Raw genomic sequence first — 19,050 nt, 5'->3', positions numbered from 1 at the left:
AAAGAGAAGGCCTTGGTGTGTGTAGCTGGATCACACAGAACTGTGCATACCAGTGAAGACTGAACTGAGATTCTGGTTACAGTCTACCCTGATTTACTTTTCCTACAGGAAAAGAATAACTTTTAAAGGAAGCGCATCCTTCTAAAATAAATGTAATGTTCATGGCCTTTTGATTCCAAGAGGATATTATTTGGTATTAATTTGTCGTCATGAAAACATCATTTTAGGGGGCTGGACAAAGCTGTTTCCGTGTTGAAATTTTGTTACTGATTCTCATATTTCTTAGCCTTACAGTTTCTTCTTGAATCTATATTCATCTGTGTTGGTGGGTTTTACAATCATTTTGAATACAGCATTACGTATGAAAAAGTAGTAGTAAAAGTAACAATATACAAAGAATGCTGCAATACAAAATGTACAATGAAAGCAAAATATCAAATTTCTTTGTAAAAAGGAGATACCTTTGGCTAATCTGCTGCAGCTGCTTTGACTAAAATTTAACTCGACGCTATACTTCCATTTTTGTAGCATTAACAGTGCAATCCTATAGAGATGAAATGAATGGCCTTGGACTTGAGTAGCTGTCTTTAGGACTGTACTGCACATTGTGTGCTAGTTCAGCTACAAGTTATAGAACCAAGGAGACCCCTGACATTTTGTTCCTGGAGGTTAGGGAACTCTCAGGAACAACGTAAGGGGCAAAATTGGATCTAAAGTGTGTGTATGTGTGAATGTGCGTGCAGATTGGCAGAAATTGCTCCCCCCCCCCCCCACCCATAAGAAAATGTAAAGCCTCTTTATCTTCAGAACTGAACAGTTTGATACAGGCCTACAAACGTACTATACCTTTAAACAGCAGTTGGGGTTTCGCCTTTTAGAAACTAAACATTAAAAAGCAACTTCTGTCAGAAAAACCCGATTATGTACAAGGTCTTTGCTGCGTAACGGAGGTCAGTTTTTGCCACAGCAAGATTTCTTGTATTTTCTGGAGCCCCACTTTCATTTCAGGAAAAGCAGAGGCCCAGCAGAGTTCAGCAGACAAACGGCGCTGCAGGCTGCCTTTTCACATATAAACAGAGAAATATGAGGAGAGCACACGATGAGCCACTGTGCAGAGAACAGGCTTGAGGTAAGTGTTCCATGCATAATGGGCCTGTTAGTAAAATTTACTTCTGATTTTTGTTAGCTCAACTTGCGAATTCTGATGTAGCTTTTTCTAAAGGACATGTACAAGGAACAGATCAAGGGTTCATCTTGTTTCTTTCATTCAGGCACCTAGTTTAGCATCAGTGCAACTTGCTCAGCTCTTGCAAAACAAAGCTCTTTAGCATCCCCAATCCTTAGCACATTTACTTGAAAGCAAACGGTTCAAAATTACAGCGTAAATACCCTCATCTTATTTTAAAAGAACTCTGAGTTTCTGTGTTGATTGCTACTGCATTACTGACCAATACAAAAAATTACTTGCCCAATTTTTGTTACAGGTTTAGCTTATGAAGTATGGACTCCACATTAGCTCAAATCGTCATCTCCAAAGAAGACATAAAAATATTACAGGATAAACTTCTGCTTTCCATCCAGACCCTACAGTTTAATCAAGCTCTGCTTCAGCTCCATAAAAAGGGCAAAAGGAAAAATTAACATTTATGAAGCACTGGAAGAAGTGTCAGTATAGAGAGCCGCATTTTCTACAGCCCTTTGCAGTATACAGTTTAACTTTCCATCTTAAGCTGACAACAGTTAACTTGGTCCAAGGCTACTCACTCAGTAAGTTCATGGCTGAGAAGATTTTAACTCTGCTCTACCAGGAATAAGTGCCCCATCAACTGAGAATGCTGGCTATAAATTAAAAAAAAAACACTATTGTTTCCTTTGTTTTAACTGGCATATTACTAATCTTTCTTGAATTTAGAATAAGAGCAAGCATCTTTATTTCTTCTTATAGTGTAAGAAACTGAATAGATAAAAGGCTGTTCAGTTCAACACAGAAACATGAGTCACACACTACACTTCCTTGGCATCCCTACACAGCTATCGAAGATAACCAGATAAATTGAACTCATTTTTAAAAACATTTATATAACTGCATTGCCTGAACGTTATTGAATTGCTTGCAGTTGAACTCAGCTAAGGGAACAATGGTGATTAAAAGATTAAAGATTTGGGAACCTACTTCTCAAGAGATGGGCATATTCCTCAGGTTAACCTTCAAATCAAAGCTGAGTGTCTGACATACTTTAGTTCAATACAACATTGGTGGAATAAATGGGCATAAACTATACAGGTCAGACTATGATCCATAACCTCACATGATTATACTAGCATTAAAACTACAAATTCCTCAGCTTTTCAGAACTTCTTCATACATTCCAAAATGTGGGAAAACCCAACCATGTCTTACTGGAGCAATGGGAAGTCAGAGGAGGGAATTTCCATACGAATGATGCTCCTTTTGTGTGGTTTGTAAAAAAGGAACTCACTCTTAAATAACCCAAGTAGATTAAATGGTGACTTTTAAATGTGCCTTTGAAACAGCACTGGGAAGTTTCAACAGAGGCAAGATTATATGTTTATTTGAAGTACAATCCAAGAGGGAGAATCCACGTTATCTTTAGTTTAGAGCAAAACCATGCATAGCATTCTACAAACAAAAAATGTAACATATTAGATAATAAAGTATTTTGCTTTAATGGAGGAATACAGGAACTAAATAGTGAACTGGAAGCAACTAAGAGAAGTTATAAAAGCAGCGAGTCCACTAAATCAAGCAGGTCTCTGGAGAGGCCATATATATATTTTCAAAATCAGTAAATACATGGAAAGGTAGAGGCAGACCTTTCAGAACAGAGGCCTTGAAATTTTTTTTAAATCTCTGCCAATATATGGAGAGATGTACTGAAAGATATTTGGGAAGAAAATATGAACCTTTTTGACCAACATTTACATCAATGACCAACATTTACATCAATGAAAACAACGATCGAATTTCCAGGTATGCAGTTTTACATTCAAAAATTAATGAAGATGGGACAGAGGCTCCAAAAAGGAGCTTTTAATCAAGTAGTGCTCCCTATACTTCGTCAGGAAAGCTCTTCAAATATAAGATACAGGTGTCTTTGTAATATTAATTTTTTGCTCCAAAAAAGATGCAGCTTATGTGTCTTATTTTCAGGGGATGTCTTATATTTCTGTATTCTGGACATAAACTGTTTCAACTCTTACCCTCTAAATGTCGCTACAGAGCACTGCACACCAAGACAACTAGACATAAGAACAGTTTTTTCCCGAATGCCATCACTCTGCATAAACAAATAATTCCCTCGATAATGTCAAACTATTTATTATATATTTATTATATAATTACTGCACTACTTTTTTTCATTATTCCTATTATCTATCTCCTCCCACTTATGACTGTATGACTATAGCCTGTGCTGACATTTCATTCATTTTATTTCATGATTTTTATACATTTTATGTTTTTCATTACTTAATTGATTGTTTCCCCACTGATGCTTACTAGACCTATATGACAATCATTAAGTGTTGTACCTTATGATTCTTGACAAATGTATTTTTCTTTTATGTACACTGAGAGCATATGCACCGGAGACAAATTCCTTGTGTGTCCAATCACACTTGGCCAATAAAGATTCTATTCTATTCTATTCTTCTATTCTGTTTGTCAGGCATGCTTCCAACCAAAAACTTTGCCACGTCTTACTTTGGGGGGATGCCTTATATTTCGCATTTCAGCAAAACCTCTACTACGTCTTATTTTCCGGGGATGTCTTATATTTGGGGAAACAGGGTAGGAAAACTCCAAGAGCACAAGGGCAGGTGAAACACCATGGCAAGCCTTAGCTGGGAAAATAACTTTTGAGCTAAAAGAAGCTTAAAGGTAAAGTTTCCCCTTCAGTTGTGTCCAACCCTGGGGTACCACTGTGAGCAGTGATTTCATAGGCCAGCCTCTTTTGTAGGGTAGTTTGCCATTGCTTTCCCCAGCTATTTTTACCCTCTAACTATGAGCTAGATACTAATTTACCGACTAAGAAATGGATGGATGGCTGAGTTGATCATGAGCCAGCTGCCAGGATAACTGACCCACAGGGGGCTCGAATTCCTGACTGTGTGAGTGGCAGTGCAAGCACTTAGCCTCTTTTGTAGGGTAGTTTGCCATTGCTTTCCCCGGCTATTTTTACCCCCTACCTATGAGCTAGATACTAATTTACCGACTAAGAAATGGATGGATGGCTGAGTTGATCATGAGCCAGCTGCCAGGATAACTGACCCACAGGGGGCTCGAATTCCTGACTGTGTGAGTGGCAGTGCAAGCACTTAACCACTACACCATGCAGATCTTAAAAGAAGCGTAGACAGATCCATAGACACAGTGGCAGTGATATATCAAAATGGAATAAAGATATCAACAGGTGAGCCTGATGTTTTCTACCATATAAGATGGAGGTAACACAACTTTTAATTCTTGAAGAGGCTGACCATATCAGATTGCCATCTTTTTAAAAGGCCACATTGGTAAGGGCTTAGATCTCATCTAGGACTGCTGCATGCTCAAGGAGATGATATTTGCTGTCTCACTTCCCTACATCAACGAAAACCACCCCACAAAATGCTGACCCAAAGGTTAGGGACCCCAGAGAGTAGCTTGGGGATATCACAGGTATGCCATGGGATGAGCGAACTGGCAGAAATGGATGCCCCCTCCCAATTTGTGCCTGCAGAAATTCCAGGTAGGATCCAAGGCAAAGTTCTTGGGAAATCATGAGGCAAAACCCAGACACTTATCCATTGACCATTCTACATGTTCAAGCACAGAAGTTCTTGAATTTACATAGAGGTATATTTATGCTAAGAAATACTCAACAGTAACCATATTTTACAGATCTTCTGTGGGTGTACTATATGATTTTTAAAATGTATGCGTATGTTTGTAAGAACAGACGCTTAATTTCTGCCTGGTTTACAATCAGTGTAGGGAAGAAACCAAAAAATGTTAATTTGTCTAAGGAGTCAGCCCTAACCACACTTACTTGGAAGTAAATTAAGTTGAAAAGTCAACGCTATAAAGAGCAGCCATATGCTGAGCCAGGCCTCTGACCTGTTTAGCAGTTTTGCAAGGTTTTAGATTGATGTCTTCCTTGTACCCAAGGTTCTTTTCAAGTCAATCAATTACCCTGGGTTACTGAGCATACTTTGTATGTCCTTGCTTACTAAATTATACCCTTCCTCTACCCTTGATCAAAACTTGAAATGCAACAGAGTACGTTCTTGCTAAAAGTAATTAGAAGCATGATGCTTATATACATAGCATGCCTTTCAATGAAACTAGGATGCTTTAATGCAATTCGTCCTTACACCCTCATGTATATCTTTCACTGATGCCTCTTAATAGGTAGACAAATTTTTTAAAAATTGGCAGAGAAATGCTAATAGAACTGTATTTCCTCAAAACAGATTTCTAATAAAGAGGATTAGTCCTCTTGGTCAAAAGTAAATATGAATGCAACTAGCTACCACCATACAAAAGCAAACTCTGTAAGTTACTTCCTAACAGTGATGTAGATATAGATTTTTTTTAATGGGGTGGGTTCAGTGACTGAGCTGACTTTCCGGCTGTCCCATTCCATGCATTGTTTCAAGCAAGCCGGACATGTAATGGGAGGTGTTTGAACCCGTGAACCCCCCCCCCCCCACCTTACCTACGTCCCTGCTTCCAAAGTTCCCACAATACACTTGGTGCTGGAGCCACCACACAAGTAACTGTACTGAAGGTTAGCAACCTACTGTTTCAAAGCTTCCTTTATGCATCAGATCAATTGGAGGCCTGAAGAGGTCTGCAAGGGTGGTGAGTTTTTTGTCTATTGCTCCTCCATTCCTCAATTCCTGTTCCTGCCGAACTGTAGAGCCCCAGAAGGAAAAACACAAGTTAGACAAAACATTCAACAAAACTGTTCAGTTGTCATGGCAACTTACAGATAAAACTCAAGTCTGCTTTTTAAAAACATATAAACTTCAGAAAAGCAGAGAGAAAAGGGAAATACAAGACTTTGTCTTGAAGTCAGTAATAGGCAGCCAAAGGAACAGAACAAGGCCATTTCAGCACTGCACATTATACCTAAAGTATCTTTCTACCTATTGGCAATCAGTAATGTATTTAAAGGAAATCCTCAAGAAGGAGAGCTTGCCACATAAGTTTAGAATTTATTACAGCAACATGGTTCTTGGCCTAATAACCAAATATTCTTTTAAATTTCCCACAACCTTAATAAGAGAGTAGCATGCTTGTTTTTAATAAGTAACATTTCAGTTTATATTGTCTTTAAAAGGTAACAATTTCATTCTCTTGTGCTATAAAAGTACAAAAGAGGAGGAAGAACAAAAAACAAAAACCCTGGGAAACTGTCAATTTATAACTTTTTGAAATCCATGACTGCAAACTCTTTCAGAATGCAAGTAATGGCATTTATCCCAGCTCTGTACTTGAAACTCAGGGGGCTGGGTCTGTTTCTGATGTAGCTTTGAAAGAGGCAGAAGCAAGAAAACTAAACAAGCCTTCTTCTCCCCACCCTTGGCAAATTTTGTTACATGTACAGAAATTTTAGGAGAGGGACAGGGCCTTATTTCAACTTCAAAGATACTTCAAAGAAAGCAAGGAAATGCCACAAGGCTTTTTGCCACTAAACCCAAGGCCTACGGAGGTGCTGGAAAAGATGTTGGCAAAAGGGATTTGGATCTTTTTGCCCTCTCTGAAAACCCTGCCCTTTCCATCATGTGTGGCTGCTAGAGAATTTGGAGGGAGAAGGGGCGACAGCATTGGTTTTCCATGAACTCTGCCCCCGAGAAAGAAATTAAGTTGATTAAATGTCTGGGGATTGTTGTTGGTAAATTTTGGGATTTCACTGGATTTTTGCAGGATGTTGAAGAATTTTAGTTTAGTGCAGTTTAGTAGTCAACCTGCTTGGGTGAAACGAGAATTAGGTTGCTATACATTGGGTCAAAAATGTACACACTAAACTGGTTTCTGAAAGAGTAGATACAGTAGTACCTCGAAAATTGATGCCTTCGATAATCGTCCATTTCAGCAATCGACAATTGCTAGGCGCCGATTTCCACACTCGAAAATCGTCGGCCGCCTCTATTTTCGGCGGCCGACGAGGGTACGCAAACGGCGTTGCACATACACAAACGGCATTGTGCATGCACTAATGGCATTGCGTGTGCACTAACGGCATTACGCATGTGCAAACGGCGTTCCTCAAAATATGCCGTTTTCGGAAATCGCCGATAATCTCCAGACGGATTATCTGCGATTTTCAAGGTACCACTGTAGTTGTAGTTAGGTCCTGGTTTACAATGCTGGAGGAAATCGCCATCTATATATTTTTATTTTCTAATCTTATGTTTGTTATCAGGTTAATTAATCTATGAGGTTGTTTAGTTGTAATGGTTAACAAGTTATGTACAGGGATTGGTGTTTATTGCAGGTACTAAGGTGTGTGATATTTGATGCTTTGCTACTACTTGTATGCTATGTATTATGTTGTTATGCTATTGCAAATTGTTATTATGTACTATGATGATTATATTGTTAGTGGTTAACCTGAGATAGGAATATTATTATTAATGTTTATTAAGCTGATGTTGGATTATGTTAGGGGTTATTGTAAACGATGTTACCATTATGCTTGGTCCTATTATATTGATATTGTTGTTACTTATCATGTTGTACACCGCCCTGAGCCTTCCGGGGGAGGGTGGTATATAAATTAAATTTCAAATCAAAAATCAAATCAAAGACATACAAGTTTCTTCCTTTGTTTCCACTTTTTGCAAAAGCCAGTGCAAGAGAGATACCCTTTCCAGGGAAAGGGGGTGTTACTATTGGTGTTGGGACTTGTAGAGCAATGAATTAATAAATTATATTGCAAATCACAGTCAATTGCTGTAATTAGCTGGATCTCAAATTCCAGTCTCACAAAACAAAAACAAAGTTATTTAAATAACTGCAACTAAACAGCAAGAAACTTGGCTGGCTCCCCAGATAATATATGCAGTTTCTCTCATGCTGACACCAAGGACTGTCTTAATCTAAATTACAGTCCACTCTGCCTCTGCAAAGTGATGCTATAGTAATAGGTTATTCTGTTTGTAGCTACATCATTCAACTGTCTAGCAGATTATACAACACAGTCAGTGTCAGGAAATCTAAAAGCTCCAAATTACCAGCTCTGGGTGCAACCAATAACTGAATCCACGGTATGTGAAAATATTCACTAATGAACCACAGATACCTACTGGTTTCTGTCTGGAAATCTCGAAAACCATCAAATATTGAACGAGCAGGTCTGCGCCTTTTTGGAGCTGAACAAGAATAGAAGTATGCATTAGTCATAAACAAATCTTTCAGTATAACCAAACTTTAGATTTACAATAAAAACCTAAAGCCTCAGGTCATCTCTTTCAGCTCAAGGATGACTAGATCGTTCTAGAATAGCCATAATCTAGTACGTCAGGGATCCTCACCCTAGTGCCCACCCAAACCTTTCCCTGCAACTGCCAAGTGTTTTTTGAATGTGTGCAGGGCCATGTGGAGCTTTTGCTAAGCAGTGCTTCTGATTGGTTGTGCAGATTTTTGACAAAACTGCTTTGGTAGAAGCTGCCACCATAACTCAAGAATCTTCACTGTGTGACTGAAGGTGTATGAAAGAAAATATTTTTAAACAAAATGTTCATTTAAAAAGTCATCCTGTTAAGCAGAGTTTCTGCCTGAAATACTGAAGAGTTACCATTAAAGTTACACATGGCCTCATTCCCTGAAATCTTGCTGTTCACCCCTCTTCCTATGGCAGAATTCCAAAGTGGGCCATAGGCTCAAGAAGGTTGCAGACCCCCGCTATGTGAACACATCAACATCTTTAAGAATATAATGTCTGCTTCAAGTCCTCAGATCATGTTTGATGATGCTGACCAAAATGCTTCCCACCCTCCTCTTACCACACCTACCAAGGAAGATCAGACGAGAGATGGGACTTTCAAGCACAAATCTAGTTCAACTTTGAACCAACTCCTTCAAGAGATATAATGCTATCTCTCTATGTGAATGTACACCAAAAAACATGTCTAAAGGAAAGGGCCTTGACATTAGCTGCTTGACAGTGGGTAGCCACCGGTATGGAATTAGAACACACACACAATAGGTTTACCAAGGCAACACATCAGGTTTACAGAAATATCTGAACAGGCTTTTGTTTTTTTTAAAAAAAGGGGAAACTGAATAAAGTCAAAAGTGTGCAACAAGTTCACCTTGTGAGATCTCAGCTGCCATTCTGGGGTTCTGAAGCAACCCTGACCCGGATAGCCCAGGCCAGTCCAATTTAATCAGATATAATAGGAAGCTAAGCAGGGATGGGCGGCCCTGGTTAGAATTTAGATAGGAGACTACCAAGGAAATCCAGGGTTGTGATGCAGAAGCAGGTAAACGCAAAGCACCTCTGAATGGTCCTTGCCCTGAAAATCCCACGGGGTCACCACAGGTCTGCTATGAATTGACTAGGGCAAAAAAGACAGCTAAATCTCTTTTGCTGAGTTCCACAGCAAGAGGGGAGGAAGTGGAGACTGGTAGGGTGAGGAAGTAACTTCTTTTACCTCCACCATCCAGGGACCAGATCTTACGTCATTTTATGAGAAACTGAAAAGTAGCACAAAGTACTGTAATTTTTATAACATGGCTTTTAATCACAAACCCTAAATGTGCCTTGTTCCCAAGAAGCAGCTGCCCTTTGTTGAAGAGCTGGCTATGAACTTCCTGCCACAATGTTACCCTGTGTTAAGAACATTAACTTTTGCCCCTTTAGTTTGAGGATATTCATTATTCTGTCAGACATGACAGCCAATGCTGCCTAGCAGAACATTTTACCAGGATTCAGTGGGTGGCAACGTTCCCTGTAAGTTGCATAGCCACTGTATTGGTGCCATGCAGGTAAGGGTCCACCTGGCAGGGGGAGTTCTCCCAGGCGGCTCAGTTAAGCACATTGCCTTGGAAGTTCTGCTCAGCACTCAGGAAGGATTAGAGGGACTATTGGTGGGCGGTCCTGTAGAGATCACTACTCTTCTGCTTCAGTTCTCCATTTAAAAACTGAGAATTGTACATATTTTATAAATATGTAAAATTTTACAAGTATGTAAAATATACTCCCAGAAATACCAGTTGAATATGAAAGGCTGGACTTCTACACATAATTGCAACTCCATGGAATATGATAACAGCATGAACACTTCAATGCTAACTGAGAGATCACATACTGAAAATACAGGGTGGATAATGGCAGTGTAGATCAGGAGATGGTCTAGCAAAAATTTTCTTTAATCACATCTGGAGGGGAACCACTAAAATGAAATGCACTTACCACCAAATAAGGGTTCGGGTTCTACCAGTATTTCTTGCTTTTGAGGAATGGGGGCTCTTACTTCATCTCTGTAAAGATTTAACACACACAGCTGCTTGAATGTAACTGCATTTGATGACTGTATACCAAAGACGACAGACAAGGGCTGTGTCCACCAGCTCTATCCCTGAGATCTACAACCCATTTCAGTCTATACAGTTTGTCAAGTAGTAACTATGTGGAAGAACATCTTAGTTGTCTGATGAGGAAAGATTCCTTCCCAATAGTTAAAGTACAGATGTCATTACATATAAAAGATGTTCCATACAAACAGTAAACTATAAAGAATATAAAAGCTGACAGCAGGAATTTTTTTGTTCTTAATTCAGACACTGGTTAGAGTGGGACAATGGAACAGACTAGATCTTAAGCCAAATAAAAATTTATAAGATGAATTCCAATAATATTTCAGCACATTATACCAAGGAATTCAATTGATCACAAATTCAGGAGCAGACCTTTCAATAAATTCTACTCAGCCTCAAAGAACAGCTAAAATTCTTCTACAATTCTCTGGCACAACCAACACATCCCACTGGAATATAACTTTGATGATATACGGCAACGCTTCGGTCACTTTTTAGTCTTTCCAATACTTATTTTCTTATGTGCTAACTATATTTAGGTTTGATACCTGGCATATTTGCAGAATTTAAATGAATAAAAGAATGCTGAAAAAAGTGCTGTCTTCTGTGCTGCCTTATCACATGTATCTAAGTTTTTGCTATCGGAAAGATGGGGGGGGGGGGAGATGAAAATAGAAACAAATAAGTTTTGTAGTAACTAAAAATTATTCAGACAAAAACACTTCTAGTCACATCAGGACTGTCAGCATATCTGGATAGTGAGTTACACTACCATAGAGTTCATGTTAAGGTTTATTATTTTACATATTGCAGCAAATTAATTGTTGACAAAATTAGCCTCATTTAAAGAAATACATATCTAAAATATTGTAATCACCGATTACAGTGAATGTCAGGCCTGGGTTTTGTGGGCTTTGCTCTGTGTGAATTCTTTTGCTTGCTAGCTCACTGTCTGCCAAGCGCCAGGTGCTTATCTACTTCCCCTGGCACCGGCCTCTGAAGGCCACTTTCCCAAAACTACTTTCACTCTGTGCTCGTTGTTTAAATGGGAGTGGGAAGTTCTGCTTATATGATTTACTGTCCTGCCCGCCTGGCAGAGCTGTCTTTGACACTGTACTTGATCTGATTTATGCCTGCAATAAAGAAACCTTTGTATTCTACAAGTGTCTTGTTGTCTGGTCAAGGGGATCTTGACAGTGATATTCTCTCCATGGCTTGCAGGAAGTCTCATCTGAATCTTCCATTAACCAAGAGTGCCACATTTACTTCCATCCCTGGAATGAATCCTGCACTTCAGGGAAGTTGGAAACTTATCCAATCCTTTGAGAATGGGGCCAGGTGTCACAATGGGAAAATGTGCTCAGAAGAGACACAAGTAACACATCAAAGAGCCACATGTGACACTTAAACTACTAAGTACTGCTGCTCTATATTGTCCTGCATAAAATCTTGCAACCACACTGCAGTGTGACTAAAACCTCACCTTTAAAAGAATTTCACTGCTTCCAAAAAAGAAATTCATAACAGGTTTTTTTCCCCCAGTGTGCTCTAATATATCCAGATTTTGTAATTAAATTAATTATTGGAAAAAAACTGGAAATAAGTCCGGGGGGGGGGGGGGGTTCTTTCCAAGTATTTCTGGGCCATCTCATGCCTGAATTCTACGGCTAGCAGATTGTCTGAACTCAGCCCTCCAGCTAACCATAATCAATCTGACTCCCCTAAACAAGAATGTGTGGCCAGGATCAGACATGGGTATATTAGCCAGTTACTCTTAGCTAAAGTTTTTTATGAATGAGGAATCCTGCCTTCCCATTCTTCATACTTCCTGTACTATAGAACTGTATGACTTGCATCTGGCTTGCATTTCTATATTCTCTTCTTTTTTGCAATATACAAAAATAGCCACTGGATGGAAGCGGTTTAGTAAGAAACATTAAGAGCTTTATAGTGCAACATTTTGATACCAGTAGTTCACACATTGTAAAGCTATTTCTCAAAGCTAACAGCATAAGTATTCACAAAGATACATACTCTGTGTGTGGTCGAAGGTTTGATACACTTGCCGAACTAGTACTGGGTTCATCTGCTATCCCTCCACCATCGAGGAACATAGTGACAGCCATTTCTAGATTACTGTTGCATGCTTCAAGCATATGCTTGCCTACACTTTCACTGGCACCTGCAATTCAAAGAAAAAGAAAATCAGTTCCTAGATCAAACATCAGAAGAACATTTTTGCATAAATGTAATAATACTATTGCCTTGCCTAAAAAGTGTGGATTGCACTTGATTTTTTTTGGTAAAACAGTCAAAACAACAGCTGCATGTATTACTGTACAGAAACAGGTTTCTCCTTCCCTCTTGGTATCGCAATGAGAAATATGAAAGTGGGAACATGGATAATATAAACCCTGACAGTAACATGATCTCAGATGGAGGTCATTCATGTCACCTACTACCTGAGCCTTCTTTTAAGTAGTATCCTTCATGACTCTCCCTGTCACCTAAAATGCTCACTGTAGTATGAAACTACGACAAGGTGTTTATGCATCCACTCATACGATTGAAGGCAATTCCAAAGCTCAGCACTAAAGAGATGTCCTATCCCTTCTTCCCAAACCTCTGACCAGAAAAGAGAAAGTCCCTTTTAGGTTATGAGAAGCAGAACAAGTCTTGCACGTTGTTTCTTCCTGCACCAAAGCTCAATATGCCATATCTTTCTCTTTCCCCTCCAAAGCCTTTATTTGTGCTATATATTTTGGGAGAGAGAAAAGATCAGATGTGACTACAAATAAGGGATTCCCTGCTCTGAATGCTTTCCTGTTCACTCTCATGTGTTGAATGACAATACAACAAACATGCGTTCCTTATTCATACACGGCACTGCTACTTTCTTCACAAAATCTCACACCAATTAGAATAATAACTTACACACCTATCTACTTATCACCACCGTGTTTCGATCTCACGTACTTCAGGCAGCAATGGAAGTGAATATGGCTCCTCTTGTGAATAAGAAGCCCCATAAATGATGCACAAGGATGAGAAGGCACTTAAAGTCATCTTCCACATGAGGATGCTTTTGTAGCAAGTCAGGTCTGTATTGTCTACTCTGACTGGTCGCAGCTCCCCCACAGTCTCAGACAGAGGTAATTCATGTCACCTACTACCTGAGCCTTCTTTAAGTAGACATGCTAGGAAATCAAACCTAGGACCTTCTCCATCAAAGCAGATGGTCTACCACTGAGCCACAGACTCTTCAACATTGATACTTAAACATGTTTCAGAAGTTTCACCATGAATAACCAATTAAAATCACACTTCACAATGTCCCCCTGACTTAACAGGATTTGCTTCCAAGTAATTGCACTTATACTTGCAGTTATATTGTCTAGTTTGGATTGTCTCATGCCCCTGACATATCTGGGCTGTTCCACAGTTGGCATTCCACAGGTCCAAGCATCAAACATGTTCTACAATGAGGCTAAACGTATACGTGGTGGCATTTAAAAACACATTATTCTTAAAATGTGTCATCACAAGAAAACATTTAAATTTGCAGATGGGCAAAGAAGACACCAAGGAAAAAGGGAGTGTGGGAGGAGATAGACCGGAGTTCACAGAGAAGAGAAGACAGATAAATAGGGCAGGCAGAAATATGACTTTCTGAAGAAACCTCATCATATTATGCACCAGGAATTATATCTAGACCTTTAAACCACTTTCTGTGGAACTGAATTGACTTTACAAAAGTTGCACAAAAAGGTTTAAATTACAACATTTCAAAATGTTATTTTAAACAAGAGGAATTCACTGAAATGTTGAGAAACCCGGCTTAAATTTGATTCAAATGTGTTAATATAAAATCCACAGGAACATGGGATTTGAAATGGCTTTTTCTTTGGTCTTCTACAAATTTTTGCAGCTAGAAAATACACTGCCACATCCCTCCTGCACCCTTTCCAAATAAACCCTTCAGGACTAACAAAGTAGTAACTAGTAATACCAGAATGATGTTTAATTATGTAATATTATGAAATATTATTATAGGTATTCTATCCCCAATGAAATGTATGCAAATTCCCTAATATTAAAAGAAATTTAGGAAACTACATCCAATACAACATCAGTAATATCAGTTTGTTCCCCCAGCCCACTACAGGACACAGATGCCTTGTTTGGATAAAGGGAAATGTTCAATAACATTACGATCCCTTAAGAACTCTATTTATCTAACACTATTTTTCAAGGGAACACAACCCTCCTGAGGGTACAGTTGCTTCAGCATTAAGAACTGAAACAACCCAGACCAATTAAAAGCAGGGTGATTAAACAATGTGTAATATTTCTCAATACTATATTTCTCCTTTAGCTGCCCCATTTTTAGCTCCTGCTTTCCGTAAAAAGATCACCCCATTAAGACACCTGTCTACTTTCAGAGAGAAATTAGTTGGCTGACGTGAAAGAGTACTGAATACAAGGAGCTCCCACGATCTAAGTACAACAGGTTCTAATAGTTCAAGGGTCTGTAACCTGCGGCTCTCCAGATCCCGACAAAACATCTGCCAAGCACCATGGCGGGGATGATGCTCTGCATGTCAGGCTTGGGTCCAGCCAAATCACCTCCGAGGACTTGCTCACAGGATGTCCCTGCGGCCATCAGACTCCACACCCTCTTCCTGGTCTAGCAGAAGGACTTGTTCCAGTGCTTCACGCAGGATGCCGCTGCCCATCAAGCGGGGCACAGTGATCACATCTGCTTAGCAGATGTTCATTACAAATCATGCCAACGGGTCATGGCACTGACTTGCCTGTCCATGGTTGGGGCAACACTAGCCTTGTCCATCACTAGCCAAACAACAGCACCTTCTCTGCATCTGTCCAGTTCAGCTGGCTATGCAACTTGATGTCTAGTTGCAAGGCTACAGCCTTAGCTGTCAGTCACAAAGAAATGTGGGGGTTGGCCAGAAGACTGTGTCAAATCCTCCTGCCCACACTGTTTCCACCCTACCTGCAAGGCCACCATGGCTGTGACCACTGATTGGCAGGAAGGTCTTGGGAGATCCCAGAAGCCACAACAGAAGGTAGGGGTCAATGCGATCAGGTGAAAAAGTTGGAAACGGCCTCAGGGCTGCCCAGATCTGGAAGCTAAGGTCGAATACCCATTTCCCTTGCCTGTACAAGTATGTCAGCTACTCTTGTGGCATGCTCCCTATGTCCATCATTTAATGACTTGACTGTCCATCGCATCCACCTCCTGCCAGCCTGTGTGTTTGGGATGGCATCCAGCGGAGAAGTAGCAGTGCTCGCAGGTACCAGGAGAAGATCATCCTTTGTCTGTTGGACAGCACCTGCATGGACCGGTTCCAATTAGACACAGCCACCACAAGGGGACATGCAACAAGTCAGCCGCCACCTCCGGGGAAAGGGGGCAGCATTGCACACCATCTGGGTGCTCCAGAGAGTCCTCCTGTCCCTGTGGGTTTTGGCAATGGGAACCTTCCAAGGGGCGAATGCAGAGGTCCTGGAAGTCTCACAATCCTCCGCCTGCAGCTGCCTGCATGGGTTCCTCAAAACCATGCTTGCCAACCTTCACAGTTATGTGTGTTTCCCAACCAGGGGTGGGGAGAGCTGGCCCCCATACGAGAAGGATTTGCTGCCACCTGTGACTTCCCCAATGTGGCTGGTGCTGGACTGCACCCACATAACCCTGACAGCCCTTCACAAGGAGCCCCAGGTGCACAGGAACTGGTGCCGGCTCTATAGCATCAATATGCAGGCATTCTGTGACCACCATCGCATATTCACCAACCTTATGGCAAAATTCCCCAGAAGTGTCCATGATGCTCAGACATTCACCACTTCAACTCTCAAACAGCTCCTGGACCAGTGGCAGAAGGGAAGGGGTGGCTCCTTGGTGAATTCTTAACCACTATGCCATGTGAGAGCCTGTCAGACCAAAGTGCATCCTCTGTGCCGCACTACTCTCACCAACTGTGCCTGCCTCCCTGTCCTAAGTCCACACCTCATGCCTCACAGTCAACGCCCCTTGCACCGGTCCAGAGCAAAAATTGTCTCAAAAAATATCATGGACGGTAATCCAAGGAAATCAACTGGTGAAATTGACTGGTAGTAAGTTCAGGAAATAACAATCAGTAATGCTGCTTCATGCAATGTATAATGAGTGCATTACATTTATTTCCACAAGATGGGGTGATAGCCACTACACCTAGTCATAGTTCAAGCATTACCAGGAAGAAGACATTTCTCCACCTTCAGCATCTATCTCACATCAGTGCATCTGGATGTCTCAGGTGGATGACACATCTTACTCACATGATTATTTTACATCTCAGCACTAATAGCCATAAATCCACATATTACTGATGTGGACACAGTGTCCAAACAGAAGTAGTCTTTTGACAGTTACCATACTGCACTGTTAATGGATGAATTAGGCCTTATTAATTTTTTTAAAGTTTTCCAAATTTATTGATGCAGGTCCCCACCATTATTTATGCACACTATGTGGACTACACCGTGGTAACACACTTGCAATTTAAACCAGGTCCCCAATTCAGGATTACCTCCTGCTTTTGAAAACTGTACCTAGAGATCTCTGGATCAAAGAAATCAGTTTACCTGGAAAAAATGGCTGCTTTGATGGGTGGGCTGTATGAAGTGGTGGGATTCAAATGATTTAACAACCAGTTCCGGTGGTGGAATTCAAATAATTTAACAACTGTTTGTTTACAAGCACCATTTTAACAACTGGTTCTGCAAACCTGCGGAATCTCACCACTGGCTGTATGGAATTACACTTCGATGACACCTCACCCTCCCCAAGTACACCATCTCCAGGCTCCAATCCCAATCTCCAGGAATTTCCCAACCCAGAGATGATACCCCTAAGTACACCTCACACCAATAATACCTATGCAGACTTTTAAAGAAGTGAAGTGCTGATCTACATACTAGTAATTCCAAAAGTTATCCTACGTTTCGTTCACACTACAAAAAGCAACAACAAAGAAGGCTGTGGGAGGATTTTTTCTTACACAGGGATCAGGGAAGAAACAGACAGGCATCTCCAGTGACCCATCTCCTGCATCACAACAGCAGAGGCAACAATGAAGGCCCTTCTGGAGATGCTCACACTGAATTCCTGTAGGCTGTGCTCCACCCGACACAGAGGCGCTCCCACCCCAGTCTTCTCCGTCCTCCACAAAGGAATTTCCCCAGAACTCCTCCTTGCCCAGCACATCTCCCCTAGCCAGGTGTCCAGGAGCCGCTTTCTCGGACTCCACGTCGGCGCTCTGCTCACAGCAACTCCTTTTCTACGGACCCCCCACCTCAATGCTACCCACCCACCCACCCCCTGCTGCTACTGGAGTTCTCCTTTGCTGCCTCCCGCCAACTCCCCCATTGCTCTTCCCCCCAGTTTTACATCCCACCCCGCGGCCGAAGCAGCCTCAGGTGTTCTGGGTTTATTCCGGGCTTCCGCGCGCCTCACCCGTGATGGCGGTAAATTGCTGGATTAACCCCTTCAGCGCCGAGGAGGCAGCGGAGCCCCCGGGCGCCGCCATCTTGCCGCCACTACCACCGAACGACACCCGCCACCTGCCGGTCCAGTGCGCAGGCGCAGCGCCACCGCACCCGTTTCCTTTCGCTCGCCTTCAATTAGAGAGAGAACCTGTTGTCGTAGCTGAGGCCCCCTAGAGGCAGGTGGAGTTTTTGACAGGCGAAAGCCTCTCAAGGGACGAGAGATGGACAAGGAACCTGAGGGATGAAAGGAAGCGGCTCTCCCACTGCATCGCAGGCTGTTCACTGCCGAATCTCACATTATGGATCTGAAAGAGGCGTTAAAGAGCGGCCCTTCTGCTCCACACTGGGAATGAAAAACCGAAACGAAAGTTGGGAGAGAGTTCTCAGCCTGGCTTTGTAGGACTGTATACAGTCGTCCTTTGCAACATCGTATGAACCAAGTCAACCAAACGCAGGATCAAAACAGGGACCATCACCGAACGAGCAGTTAGAGCATCTGTTGCCAACAGATCGATATGGTTAAAGTTTCTGAAATTGCCGCTGCTCTTGGTAGACTACAAAGACTGGGTAGCCATGTTACTGTACTGTACCGTGTCAAAGCAAAACAGATCAGTGGACTTACTGAAGACTAACAAGCTGTCGACAATAACAACACTTACCCTGGCATAAGCTTTGGTGTGACAACTTTATCAAGAAAAGCAGTCTCACAAAAGTGTGCATTGGGATTTTCCCTGGAATAAACGTTGTTAGGCTTCTAAGGTGTCACCAGAGGTTTGGGGTTTTTTTTACTGCAAAATAGCAGTGAGGTTCAGTCAAGGAATAGTGCGATCTTATTTAAATACTGAGAAAAGCCTTTCTCCTAACAAAAAAAGCACCAACACTTAGAACACACTCAACTTCAATTTCACACAATGATCTCTCATTCAGGTAGCTTCAGTGTACTTCCCCAA

At 41.3% G+C, this 19,050-nt stretch overlaps 1 protein-coding gene across 2 annotated transcripts in view; it reads right to left on the bottom strand.

Annotated features, from left to right (window-relative positions):
* UBXN7 (UBX domain protein 7) overlaps positions 1–18,174 on the bottom strand; it is a 28,205-nt gene extending 10,031 nt beyond the window's left edge. The window contains exons 1-5 of one of the 2 annotated variants that reach the window (XM_048506032.1): positions 18,069–18,174; positions 12,587–12,734; positions 10,428–10,495; positions 8,317–8,382; positions 5,806–5,918 (exon numbers count right to left, since the gene is read on the bottom strand). In XM_048506032.1, coding sequence (XP_048361989.1) covers positions 5,806–5,918; positions 8,317–8,382; positions 10,428–10,495; positions 12,587–12,734; positions 18,069–18,141 — 468 coding nt within the window. In that variant the 5' untranslated portion in view covers positions 18,142–18,174. Of the gene's footprint in view, positions 1–5,805; positions 5,919–8,316; positions 8,383–10,427; positions 10,496–12,586; positions 12,735–17,613; positions 17,869–18,068 lie in introns of those variants that run through there. The other variant, XM_048506033.1, reaches the window with a different exon arrangement.
* Between the last annotated feature and the right edge of the window lie 876 nt (positions 18,175–19,050).

This window comes from Sphaerodactylus townsendi, linkage group LG08, assembly GCF_021028975.2.
Source record: "Sphaerodactylus townsendi isolate TG3544 linkage group LG08, MPM_Stown_v2.3, whole genome shotgun sequence".
Classification (NCBI taxonomy): Eukaryota; Metazoa; Chordata; class Lepidosauria; order Squamata; family Sphaerodactylidae; genus Sphaerodactylus; species Sphaerodactylus townsendi.
This window is presented reverse-complemented; position numbering and strand designations above follow the sequence as displayed.